The 13565-nt window shown below is 35.8% G+C and overlaps 1 protein-coding gene across 11 annotated transcripts in view; it reads right to left on the bottom strand.

The window, feature by feature from the left end:
• Nucleotides 1-215: 215 nt before the first annotated feature.
• The window catches only part of KIAA1328 (KIAA1328 ortholog), a 577332-nt gene continuing 563982 nt past the window's right edge, over nucleotides 216-13565 (bottom strand). For 10 of the 11 annotated variants that reach the window (XM_056820799.1, XM_007486737.3, XM_007486735.3 and 7 more), the window contains one exon: nucleotides 216-1874. In XM_056820799.1, coding sequence (XP_056676777.1) covers nucleotides 1667-1874 — 208 coding nt within the window. In that variant the 3' untranslated portion in view covers nucleotides 216-1666. The remainder of the gene's footprint in view (nucleotides 1875-13565) is intronic. The other variant, XR_008917189.1, reaches the window with a different exon arrangement.

The raw sequence follows: 13565 nt of genomic DNA, 5'->3' as shown, positions 1-13565 counted from the left end.
ACCAATCAAACCTCTTAAGCCTGCCTAGTTCCAAATACTTCAGATCCACAGTATAGCAGGACAGGACAAATTTGATACAAGAATTCAGGGAGGTCCTTCCAACAAGCAGCCAACAAGCTGGCATCATGGTCACAGTGAGGCCTATGCATAGTTGGTGAACTTCATCTCAGTGCAGCTTTGGGGCAAAAGAAAGACAGAAGTACAAGAGGCCACTGACTGGATATAAATATCTTTCAAACTTATCAAGGAAACAATCCATACAGTAGATCAGAGACAATGATTGTCCTGTTTTCACTTACTCTTTCTATTAATCAACTGGCTATGCAATGTTTACCATACAACCTAGCTGAGCATAAGCAGTAGCTACAGTCAAGCAAAAGCCAAAGGACTTGAGGAACTATATGCTAAACTGGCAGGTGGATTCTTGGACTTTGGTGGATAGATCTTACCTTTAAGTAGTCTTTGGATTAGGCCTCCTTCTTGCTATAGTGAAGGTATTGGGAGGGAGACATGGCCTGCTACAAAGATAAGTTTGGTAAATAAGTCCCTGCAGTACTTTGGAGAGATTGAGTCCCTACAATGCAATATTTGTACTTTCCCATTACTGATGTCCATAATTTTGGGGAACATAGAAATGCTAACCTTAAGACAGGGATAGATGGAGAGTGACTCAGCCTTTAGAACCTTGCTGCCATTTTCCCACTTATGCATTATATTCCCTTACACAAATGCATGAAGCATATAGGAGAACAGCTCAAGCAGGTCCTAGGCACATAATTAAATGCTGGTAGGAAAATTGTACCTCAGGGATTTATAATTAAAAAAAATGGAAATTAGTCTTATTGCTTATGAGGAATGGTGGTGACCACCAAATAGTGAAAATTGGTAGAAAAATTGCTACAGATTTATTTCCTCTTCAGATTTCTCTCTTATATTCAGAGGCAACTATCCAATTCTTCCAGGTTTCTATAGTATCCATTCACATATTACAGTGTATTTCAGAGAACTGACTTGGATTCTTCCCCTCATTTATTCCTATGGGTACCTCTTGCCAGATAGCAGACATCTACAGGTTATTCCCTGCTGAGCTTCCTTAGGGTCTGTCCATTAGTGCTGCTGAGAATAAGAAAGGAAATATTCCTTTACTGAGGCTTAGAAAACTCAGCTTTAGAATTAAATGACTAAATGTGGAGACTAGCTGGTGGTGAAAGAAACAGAGAATGTGAAAGAGCTTTTTCTTTTAGAATAGCCTATGTTACAAAAAATGCTTCTTTTTAATTAAAGAATATTTTAACAAAAGCCAACTTTCTTCTTGTGTACAGCAAACAGAGAAAAAATATGTTTGAAATAAGGCTGGATGTGTAATGGATTCTGAGATGAAGAAATAATGTTTTGTGTTAATTTTCTAATCATTACTCAGTACATAAAAGACTACTTTAAAAATAGAACACATTTTGATTGGCCTGACCAAACCTTAGATTACTAGCATGATCTCTCAGTTCCAAATTTAACAGGGTGCTAGTGAAATAGATCCCTATGAAAGAAGTGACATTGTTACTTTTCAATCAAATCATTTAAAATGATTTTGTGGAGAAACAAATCCATTGCCATGACAGGGACACAAGTTCCTAACTGCTGTGGAAATCCTGTAGCTCATGCTTCAGCATCAAATGAAGAAAATTTCTTCGAGCATCCGACTCTCTTCCAGCTCTTCGCATTGCCCAGATGCCCTTGAGGCCCAGGCTAGCTTTCGGGGGAAGACCTGGACTGGGCTGTGATTCCAGGCATAAGCTTCTCTTGAGAGAGGTGGCCGTGGTCTAGAAGCAGAGCGGGGACTCAGAGAATGGACCAAGTCCAACAGGGAGGTATTGTACCTGTGAGGAAAAAACACATACAAATGCCCAAATCATTAGGATAGACAAACTCTTTCCAGAGAAAGGAGGGCTGCTTTGTGCAAGATCTGGCTCACATAATGGGAAGAGGGACAGGTAAAAGGTGAACAAACAAACAAAAAAGTCTGTTTTAAAAGCCTGTCTCTGAGTTCAGAATTCTAGAATATCCCATTTTTGCCTCAGAGATTTGAGATTGGACAACTTACTCTGATGATAGAACTAAAGAAGAGATACCATTTTTTTTTTGGTTCAGCAATCCCATTAAGGGAGAGCTTGACTGAAGTAAAAAGCTATACAGTTTTGAGGTCATCTTGTGGTCACCTTTTAGTCTTCTAGTTTAAGGTTATATTTGTCCCAGTGTAAAAAGGCTCTGAGTCACACACCAGTCTTTTCTCACTATATATAGTTCATAAAATACTGACTCTTTAGACTCCAATAAAGCCTCATTTTAGCTAATAGTTGAAACTCCTTCCCCTCCATCAAATCTCTGTTAGAGAACAAAAAGTGAGTGCTTATTTTGTATCTTGTATACTGATGGTTATCAAAATATAAATTTTGAATGAATGAAAGCAGTGAAAAAGAGGCAGTAGGAAGAAGTAAAAATCTTGGAAAATCAATTAAGCAATCAACCAGTCCTTAGATGCTATTTATTATACAATTCACTGGATGTAGATACATGTAGTAGGGCCTACAAAACATCTAAAATGTGAAACAATTAGAAGTGTGATTTTGAAAATAACTTGTATTCTCCACTATATACTAGAGATAGGCTTCCCAACTTCTGATATTTTCTGATGTATAATGGTGCCCCCGGATCTTACAATAATTAAAATTGGTGGCTCTGGCTGGAGAAGCCTTCCAAAACTCGTCTCCTTTTCTCTAATCTCTTCTTCTTTCCAATAATCCTTGTTAACTGTTGAAAAATTAATCTTCCTAAAAGAATTTGATGTCACTACTTCCCTGCTCAAAAATATTCAATGGCTCTCCATTGTTGAAAAGATAAAAGGTCAAGTATTCAAGATCTTCCACAATTTGGTCACAACCCATTTTTTTAAATTTTATTTCCAAATATTCCCCTATGCTATAGTTGAAACTGGATGTTTGGTAATTGCATTAACATATCTCGTCCTTTTTCACTTCCCTTTTTTTAGTTCAAGCTATCTTCTAGTTTCCATTCTACTAGAATGTCCTTTACCCAAATTTATATCATACAAAATCTTACTTTAGCCAACCATCCAGATACAATTTAGATGAACTGCCTCCTCCATGAAGCTTTCCCTTAACCCCAAAGAATTTCAGGGCACTTATTGAATGCTATATTTTATTAGTTATTTGTCTTATCTCTATCAGACTCAGAGTTTCCAGAGGATAAGGATTTAAACTTCAGTGTTATCTCCTAGATTAGTGTTTTGCATGAGAAAGAGCCCATCAAATACTTATTAAAAGAATTACTAAAAATTAATGACAATAGTGAAGAGGGCCATAAGGATACAGGTCTTTGAAAGACTATATGTGGGGGGTGGAGTCAAGATGGCAGCTTAGGAGCAGGAAAAGACAAAACCTCTCTATCCTTTCATACTAATCTTTAAAAAGAACTTCAAGAAAGACAGAAATCCAAACCCAACAACAAGATGGAGCTACTATGGAACTTCCCTGCTAAACACAACTTGAAAGGTAGGCAGAGAGAGTCGATTTCCATGGTGTAAGGGAGAGACCAAACATTCCTCCCCCACATACTGTGCTGAGACCTGTGATCAGACTCAGGCTAACTGTGAGATTCCTGGATGTGGGCTGCAACTGCAAGGAGCACCTCAGATCCACCATGCAAGGTCCAAGGCTCTGACAATATCTGGTAGGGAAGAATTTATGGAGGGGGCTATCTGGTTGGGCACCCTAGGCCTCTGTGGCAGCAGGCTACAGAGAATATTTGGCCTCAGAGCAGATTAGCATAGCAGGTCAGCTCAACTAGTCTAATATAGTATACCAGGTAAAGGAGAGAAGATTCCCTCTAGGGCAGAGCAGCTCAAATGCCCTGTTCCAGTAAACCAACAGTTTACAGTTCATGGGGGTTGGGTGGGAGGGGGGGAGATGAATTAAAAGAGGAGGCAGCAACAATTGAAAGCTTCTATGGGGATAAAGGCCAAAGAACAGAACCAACAGAGGCTGATAGGATCCAAGGAACTTTAAGCAAAACCTCAAAAAATCCAGGGAATTGGACTCAAGCTCTGGAAGTTAAAAAAGGAATTAAAAAAATCAAATAAGACATGTTGAAGAAAAATAGGAAAAGGAAAACAACAGCTTAAAAAGTAAGACAGGTGAATGAAAACAGAGGCACATGAATTAAGACAAGAAAATAGTGTCTAAAAAGCCAGAATTAAGCAACTGAAAAATGAGACAAAAAAGTCAAAGGATGAAAAGAATGACTTGAAAAGAAGAATGGACGAATTGGGAAAGGAGGATCAAAGGATCATGGAAGAAATTCAGTCTTTAAAAATTAGGATGGGGGGCAGCTGGGTGGCTCAGTGGATTGAGAGCCAGGCCTAGCGATGGGAGGTCCTGAGTTCAAATCTGATCTCAGACACTTCCTACCTTTGTGACCCTGGGCTAGTCACTTGACTCCCACTGCTTAGCCCTTACCACTTTTCTTCTTTGGAACCAATATGTAGTATTGATTCTAAGACAGAAGGTAAGAGTTTAAAAAATTAGAATTGGGCTAATGACATGAGACATAAAGAAACAATAAAACAAAATCAAAAGAATGAAAAAATAGAAGAAAATATGAAATACCTCATTGAAGAAAACAATTGACCAGGAAAATAGGTCTAGGAGAGACAATTTAAGAATTATTGGAATATGGATGATTTCTATATGAACTGGAAGAATCACCCAAGAACTGATGTAGAGTGAAATGAATAGAACCAAGAGAACATTATATGCAAAAGTGAAACATTGTGGAGCAATACAATGTAATGGACTTTGCTAATACAAGACAATCCCAAGGGACTTATGCTATCTACATCAAGAGAAAAGAACTCTTAGAGTAGAAACACAGAAGAAAAACAAATAACTTAATATTTGTTTATGTGGATATCTGATTTTGGGTTTTGGTTTTAAAGGACTGATTTATTGCAAAAAAGAATAATATAGAAATAGGTATAAGTATATAGGTTATACATTTGTATAACCCAGTGGAAGTGCTTATTGGATCCAGGATGGGGAGGAAAGAGGGGAGAGAAAGAAAACAAAATATGTAAACATGGGAAAATAGTTTAAAAGTTAAAAAAAATTATTGGTCTACCTGAAACTCATAACAATAACAACAACTCAAAAGCATAGATATCAAACTATTGCAAATAATCTAAGAAAACTGCCTCTTGAACAAAAGGATAAAATAGAGATTGGAAGAGTTAACAGATAATCTGCATTAAATCCTTAAATGGCAATCCCAGGAATGTTATAGTCAAGTTCAAGAGATCCTAGGCCAAGAAGAAAATACTGCAAGCAGCTAGAAAGAAACAATTCAGATATCATGGAGCCCCAGTCAGGATCACACAGTATCTGGCAGCCTTCACATTGAAGAACTAGAAGGCTTGAAATATGATATTCTGGAAGGCAAGGGAACTAAGTTTACAATCAAGAATCAACTACCCAGCAAAATTGACTATATTCTTTCAGGGAAAAGTATGGATATTTAATAAAATAGAAAGTATCCAAGCATTCCTGAAGAAAATACCATATTTAAACAGGAAATCTGTTGCCTAAATACAAAATTCAAGAGAAGAATAAAAAGGTAAATAAGAATGAGAAAAAAATTAGGGACTTCAATAAAGTCAAATGGCTCATATTCCTATATGAAAAGATGATATCTATAACTCTCAAAAATTGTTATCATTATCATAGTAGTTAGAAGAAGTATATATAGAGGGTGTGGTAGTAAGCTGTTTAGGATAATTTGTCAAAAATATAAAATTAGGGGTGAAAAAGAGGACAATACTAAGAGATATGGGAAAACAGAAGTAAAATGGGTCAAAATATGTCACATAAAGAAGCATAGGGTGGGAGGGGAGAAGATCAGTACAATGGAAGGGATGAAGAAGTATCACTTAAACCTTACTTTCATTGGAATTGGCTCAGAGAGGGAAGAACAGCCAGATTCATTGGGGTATAGAATTATATCTTATAGTATAGAGAAGTTTAAGGGGAATAAGAAATAGGGTGTTGGGGAGGGGAGTGATAGGTTGGGTGGATGATCAGAAGGCCCTAAAGTAAGATGGGAATTAGAAGGGAAGTGGTAGGAAGAGGAGTAATATAAGGGAGGGAGAATAAAAGCAAAACCCTGGAAAGGGGGGAAAGAATGAAAGTAGAAAAGTCAGGATTAAAGGAGGAAGTCAAAATGGAGGGTAATATACAGATGGTAATCATAACTGTGAATAGAAATGGCATGAACTCACTCATAAAATGGAAGCAGATAGCAGAATGAATTAAAAACCAGAATCATACCAGATGCTGTTTACAAGAAACACACTTGAAGCAGGTAGATAACACATAATAGGGTAAAGGTAAGAGATTGTAGTAGGATCTATTGGGCTATAACTGAGCAAAGAAGGCAGGAATAGCAATCATGATCTCAGAAAAATCTGAAGCAAAAATGGATCTGATTAAAAGAGATAGGGAAGGTAATTACATCTTGATAAAAGGCAATTTAGATAATGAAGATAATCTGTGCTCAACATATATGTATCAAATGGTCCAGATTTTTAAAGAAGAAACTAAAGGAACTTAAGGAGGAAATAGATAGTAAAACTATACTAGTAGAGGACTCTCAACCTTCCCCTAACAGAACTAGACAAATCATACCAAAAATTAAATAAGAAAGAATTAAGGGAAGTGAATGAAATATTAGAAAAAAATAGAGTTAATAGAGATCTAGAGAAAATTGAATAGAGATAAAAAGGAATATACCTTCTTTTCATCAGCACATGGTACATATACAAAGATTGACCATGTACTAGGGAATAAAAACATTGCAAACAAATGCAGAAAAGCAGAAATAATAAATGCAACTTTTCTTCTGATCAGAATGCAATTAAATTATAACTAATAAGTTTATGGAGAGGCAAATTGAAAGTTAATTAGAAACTAATTTAAATTCTTCAAAATTGATTGGTCAAAGAACAAATGAAAGAAACAATTACTGATTTCATGGAAGAGAATGGCAATGAGGAAACAACATATCAAAATCTATGGGATATAGGCAAAGCAGTACTCAGCAGAAAATTTATATTCCTACATGCCTGTATCAATAAAATAGAGAGGGAGGAGATCAATGAATTGGGCATGAAACTTAAAAAACTAGAAAAAGAACAAATTTAAAAACCCCAGATAAAAACTAAACTAGAAATCCTAAAAATCAAGGAGAAATTAATGAAATTTAAAGTAAAAGAACTATTGAACTAATAAGTAAGAGAAGAGCTGGTTCTTTGGAAAAAAACCCCAATAAAATAAAGTATTAGTTAATCTAATTCAAAAAAGAAAGAAGAGAATCAAATTAATAGTATCAAAGATGAAAAGAATGATCTCACCTTTAATGAAGAGGAAATTAAGGCAAATATTAAGAGATATTTTGCCCAATTATATGACAATGAATATGCCGATATAGGTGAGATGGACAAATATTTACAAAAATATAAATTGCTTAGATTAACAAAAGAGGAAATAGAATACTTAAATAATCCCATATCATAAAAAGAAATTGAACAAGCCATCAAGGAACTCCCTAAGAAAAAATTCCCAGGGTCACATGGATTCACAAATGAATTCTATCAAACATTTAAAGAATAACTAATCCAAATATTTTACAAGCTATTTGTCAAAACAAGCAAAGAAGGAGGCTTACCAAATTCATTTTATGACACAAATATGGTACTGATTTTTTGAATTTTGAAACTATTCCACCCTAATCAGACCATACTTTGGAAGATTTGATTTAGTTATTTCATGATCAATAACAATAGAGATACTTGGAATAACAGAATCAAGTCTTGGGAAGTCCACATTTTCTCCACCCTCCTTAGTTTAACAAGATTAGGAAGGTCTGCACCAAACTCAAAGATTAAGTATCTGAGAAAAAGGCAACAGATATGTTCAGAAAAAGCAGACAGACCCCTGGGCTGTCCTAAGCCAGGCTAAGCAATCATTGGTAAAAATGAGAAGCAGGAAAGTGATGTAAAATTGTCTATATAAGGCATATCACTTTCTATCTCTTCCTCTTTCCCTGGAGAGGTGACTCTGGTTGGCAGTGTGCTAGGCATTTCGACATCTTGGAGTGGTGGTCGTGAATTTGCTTGAGCTGATTCAGGTTCAGGCATCTGGGTTTAGCCCTTCTTTTTCTGGAGTTCTGGCTGACTCCTTCCTCCTTCATACTCCAAAACCTTACTTCCTTATCTCCTGATCTCCCCGCCCAATACTAGCCAGGCAGGGAGAGAGGGAGAGAAAAAACACACTCCTTCTCCTTCTTCCTTCTCCTTAATCTCCTCCACTATCAATTAAATCACCATAAAAAATTCCAGCTGACTTGGGTATTTTATTATTTGGGATGTCCCCTGGCAACCACTTAAATTTAAATTTTCAGTCTCAACCCTAATTTTAACCTTTACAATTCCCAAGCTATGAAGACCAAAACCAAAAAGAAACCTATAGATCAATCGCCTTAATGAACATAGATGTGAAAATCATAAATAAAATATTAGCAAAAAGATAATAACAAGTTATCACAAAAATTATTCCCTACAACCAGATGGAATTTATGCTTGGAATGCAGGGCTGGTTTAATATTAGGAAAACTATTCACATAATTAATCATATCAACAACCAAACTAACAATAATCACATGATTATCTCAATAGATGCAGAAAAAGCTTTTGACACAATACAACAGCCATTCCTATTGAAAACACTAGAAAGTATAGGAATAAAAGGGCCTTTCCTCAAAGTAATAAGTAGTATTCATTTAAAACCATCAGCAAGTATCATCTACAATGGCGATGTTAGAAGTCTTCCCAAAAAGATCACGATGAAGCAAGGATTATCACCACTATTGTTTAATACTACACTAGAAATTATAGCAGTGGCAATTAGAGAAGAAAAAGATATTGATGGGAATAAAGTAGAAAGTGAGGAAACTAAATAATCACTCTTTTCAGATTAGAGAATTCTAGAAAGTCAACTGAAAAGCTAATGGAAATAATAACTTTAGCAAAGTGGCAGAATTTGTACAAAATAAACTCACATAAATCATCAGCATTTCTATATATTTTCAACAAACTCAGAAGTGAGAGTTAGAAAAAGAAACTCAATTTAAAAATCATTCTAGACAAACTGATCCAGCCATTCTGGAGGGCAATTTGGAACTATGCACAAAGGGCGATAAAAGAATGTCTACCCTTTGATCCAGCCATAGCACTGCTGGGTTTGTACCCCAAAGAGATAATGGACAAAAAGACTTGTACAAAAATATTCATAGCTGCGCTCTTTGTGGTGGCCAAAAATTGGAAAATGAGGGGATGCCCATCAATTGGGGAATGGCTGAACAAATTGTGGTATATGTTGGTGATGGAATACTATTGTGCTCAAAGGAATAATAAAGTGGAGGATTTCCATGTGAACTGGAACAACCTCCAGGAAGTGATGCAGAGCGAGAGGAGCAGAACCAGGAGAACATTGTACACAGAGACAAACACACTGTGGTATCATCGAACGTAATGGACTTCTCCATTAGTGGTGGTGTAATGTCCCTGCACAATCTGCAGGGATCAAGGAGAAAAAAACACTATCCAAAAGCAGAGGACAAACTGAGGGAATAGAAACACCAAGGAAAAGCAACTGCCTGACTACAATGGCTGAGGGGACATGACAGAGGAAAGACTCGGAGCGAACACTCTGATGCAAATACTAACAACATGGCAATGGGTTCAAGTCAAGAACACATATAATACCAGTGGAATCACGCGTCGGCCACGGGGGGTGGGAGGGAGGAAAAGAAAATGATCTTTGTCTTTAATGAAAAATGCATGGAAATGATCAAATAAAATACTATAAAATTTAAAAAAAAATCATTCTAGACACTATAAAATATTTGGGAATCTATTTGCCAAGAAAAGCTCGGGAATTATATGAACACAACAACAAACAGTTGAAAAAACATTAATTGCTCATGGGTGGGATGAGCTAATACAATAAAAATGACAATCCTACCTAAATTAATTTACTTATTCAGTGCCATACCTATCAAACTACCAAGGAACTTTTTTATAGAACTAGAAAAAATAATAACAAAATTCATTTGGGAGAACAAAAGATCAAGAATATCAAGGGAACTAATGAAAAAAGAATTGATAAATGGCAGTACCAGATCTTAAACTGTCCTATAAAGCAGTAATCATCAAAACAATCTGGTACTGGCTAAAAGATAGAATGGTGGACCAATGGAATAGACTTGGGGTAAATGATGTTAACAATCTCGTATTTGACAAACCCAAAGATGCCAGCTTTTAGGTCAAGAACCCACTATTTGACAAAAACTCCTGGGAAAATTGGAAAATGGTATGGGAAAAATTAGGTTTAGATCAACATCTTACTCCTTATACCAAGATAAATTTAAAATGGGTAAATGACAAATATAACGAGGGAAATTATAAGTAAATTAGGGAAACATAGAATAATATACCTATCAGATCTATGGGAAAGGGAAGAATTTAAGGTAAAGCAAGAGACAGAGAACATTACAAGTTATAGAATGAATAATTTTGATTATATTAAGTTAAAAAGTTTTTGTACAAACAAAATCAATGCAACCAAAATTAGAAGGGAAGCAACAAACTGAGAAAAAAATGTATAACAAAATTGTTTGACAAAAAGGTCTAATTTCTCAGATATATAAGGAACTAAGTCAAATGTAGAAGAAATCAAGCCATTCCCCAATTCACCATTTGGTCAAGGGATATATGAAAAGGCAGTTTTCAGATGAAGAAATAAAAAACTATCAATAGTCACATGAAAAAGTGCTCCTGATTAAAGAAATGCAAATTAAAATATCTTTGAGGTACCAATTCATACCTAGCAGATTGGCCAATATGACAATAAAATAAAAGAATAAATTTTGGAGAGGATGTGGCAAAATCAGGACACTAATGCATTGCTGGTAGAATTGTGAAATGATCCTACTATTCTGGAAGGCAATTTGGAATTATGCCCAAAGTGCTTTAAAAAAATGAATGCCCTCTGATCCTGCTGGCTACTAGGTTTGTACCCTACAGAGATAATTAAAAATGGTTGTACAAAAATATTTATAGATGCACTCTTTGTAGTGGCAAACAATTGGAAATGAGGGGGTGTCCTTTGAGGAATGGCTGAACAAATTGTGGTGCATGATGGTGATGGAATACTTTTGTGCTATAAGGAATTATGAACTGCTTGATTTCTATATGAACTGGAAAGACCTACATGAACTGAAGTGGAATGAAATGAGCAGAACCAGGAGAACATTGTACACAGTAACTGAAACATAAGGGATAATCAAATGTAATTGACTTTGCTACTAGTAGCAAAACACCCTGGAGGGACTCATGAGAAAGAATTGAGAGAAATAACTGTAAGAAAAGAAATGCAGAAGAAAAATGTATGGGTATAGGATTTGGGGTTTTGGTTTTAAAAGACTCTTTTACAAAAATGAATAATGTGGCAATAGGTATTGAGTGATTACACACACACACACACACACACACATAAAAATAACCCAGTGGAATTGCTTGTCAACTCCGGGAGTGGGGGAAGGGAAGAAGGGAGAGATGAGAACATGAATCATGTAACCTTGGAAAAATACTTTTAAGTGAATAAATTAAAAAATAAATAAAATAAAAATTTTAAAAAGACTATATGTGGAAAATTATAATGAAGAGAATTAGGGTACAAGCAGGGAGAGAAGAAGAACCAAGAGATGGGGTAAGAAATAAGAAGAGAAAGAATCCATAGTTAATCCACACCCAATGATTGTCATTGCTGCCTTTTAGCAAAGGCATATGGAATAGTTATACAAAGCCCTCATTTATATCCTGTAGCATGCCTCAAACCTATCCACCACGTGACTTTGAGGGCATAGGAAGGGTGAAGTCTGAGTAGAGAGGTTGGATATAATTGCATCTGAGCCTCATTTGAAGAGAGGATCAGCAAAAGTCAGTGGAGTACATAAGGAACAGTAGTGGTAGGGAGCTTGGAGGACCAATTTGTATCTATATATCAATATTGTGTTGGGTAGGGCCTAGTACCTAGTACTAAAGCTTTTTAAATACACATCTAGAACTTTCATTCAGAATAAATCAATGAATCTTTGATCTGTTAATTTTTCTCATTAATATCTATTATATATCAGGAATAGGGCCAGACTCTTTCCCTACATACATTTCCTAGAGTACAGAGCCTCCATTGGGGCTTTCTTTCCTTAGTCACTATTCCTATATATCAACCTTTGCCTTACTTCAACTATACTTCCCCATACTTCATTCCAAGGCAAATCTCTACTACTAATGTGCAAATGACAGAACATTATAGGAAGTATTGAGGGTACTCCCTGTAGCCCTCCTAAGTTATTTTTCCCTCAGAAGACCCTTATCATATAGTATACTATATGATAAGGGTCTTCTGAGGGAAAAATAACTTAGTCTTCCTATTGTTATACATGACCTTGTATGAAATGATTAAAATGTATAAATTAACAAACATGAGTGTAAAGTCTCAGATATCCTCTGGCTCAACAGAAAAATTTAAAATCATAAAAAAGACCTCTCTTAAAAGGCTACTGAGCCGCATTTTTCAAACATATAGAGAACTGAGTCAAATTTATAAGAATACAAGTCATTCCCCAATTGATAAATGGTCAAAAGATATGAAAAAGCAGTTTTAAGAAGGAGAAATCAAAGGTATCTATAGTCATATGAAAAAATGACTTAAATTACTATTGATTAAAGAAATGAAATTATAATAGTTCTGGGGCATTGCCTGCCATCTTTCTAATGATAAAAAAGGAAAATGACAAATATAGGTGTGGATGTGGCAAGACTGTATAAGGATAATTTTAGCTTTGTGACTTGAAAATTCTAAATTAATTGGTCTCCAGGGAAAATTCCCAAGTAATAAAATACCCAAGTCAGCTGGGAATTATGGTGATTTTAATTAATATAGAAATATGGAATTAAGGGAAAGAGAGAGAGAGAGAGAGAGAGAGAGAGAGAGAGAGAGAGAGAGAGAGAGAGAGAGAGAGAAAATTAATTTAAATTGCTTTGGCTCAGGCTGAGCCAGGCAGTAGTTAAAAGCCTTGGCCAAAGTGGCCTTCCTGAGCCCAAGGGAAAGGGAGTCAGTCTTATCACTCACCATGAGACCATCTCCAGGAAGCTGTCTGAGGGGGATCCTCCAGACTGACTTCCAGTCCTCCACTGAACTCAATTCCTGAATTTAATTGCACTCCGAACTAAATTGCCTGAACTGACTTTTTTAGCCTCCTTTTAAAGAAATTTTCTCTTATGTCACCTCCCCTAAATTTTCACATCTACCAATCACAATAGATGCTTTTTCCAGGACTGCCTATTCTTTAATTCTTACCTTCTTTGATTAGATTTTCTC

Source organism: Monodelphis domestica, chromosome 3 (assembly GCF_027887165.1).
Source record: "Monodelphis domestica isolate mMonDom1 chromosome 3, mMonDom1.pri, whole genome shotgun sequence".
Classification (NCBI taxonomy): domain Eukaryota; kingdom Metazoa; phylum Chordata; class Mammalia; order Didelphimorphia; family Didelphidae; genus Monodelphis; species Monodelphis domestica.
This window is presented reverse-complemented; position numbering and strand designations above follow the sequence as displayed.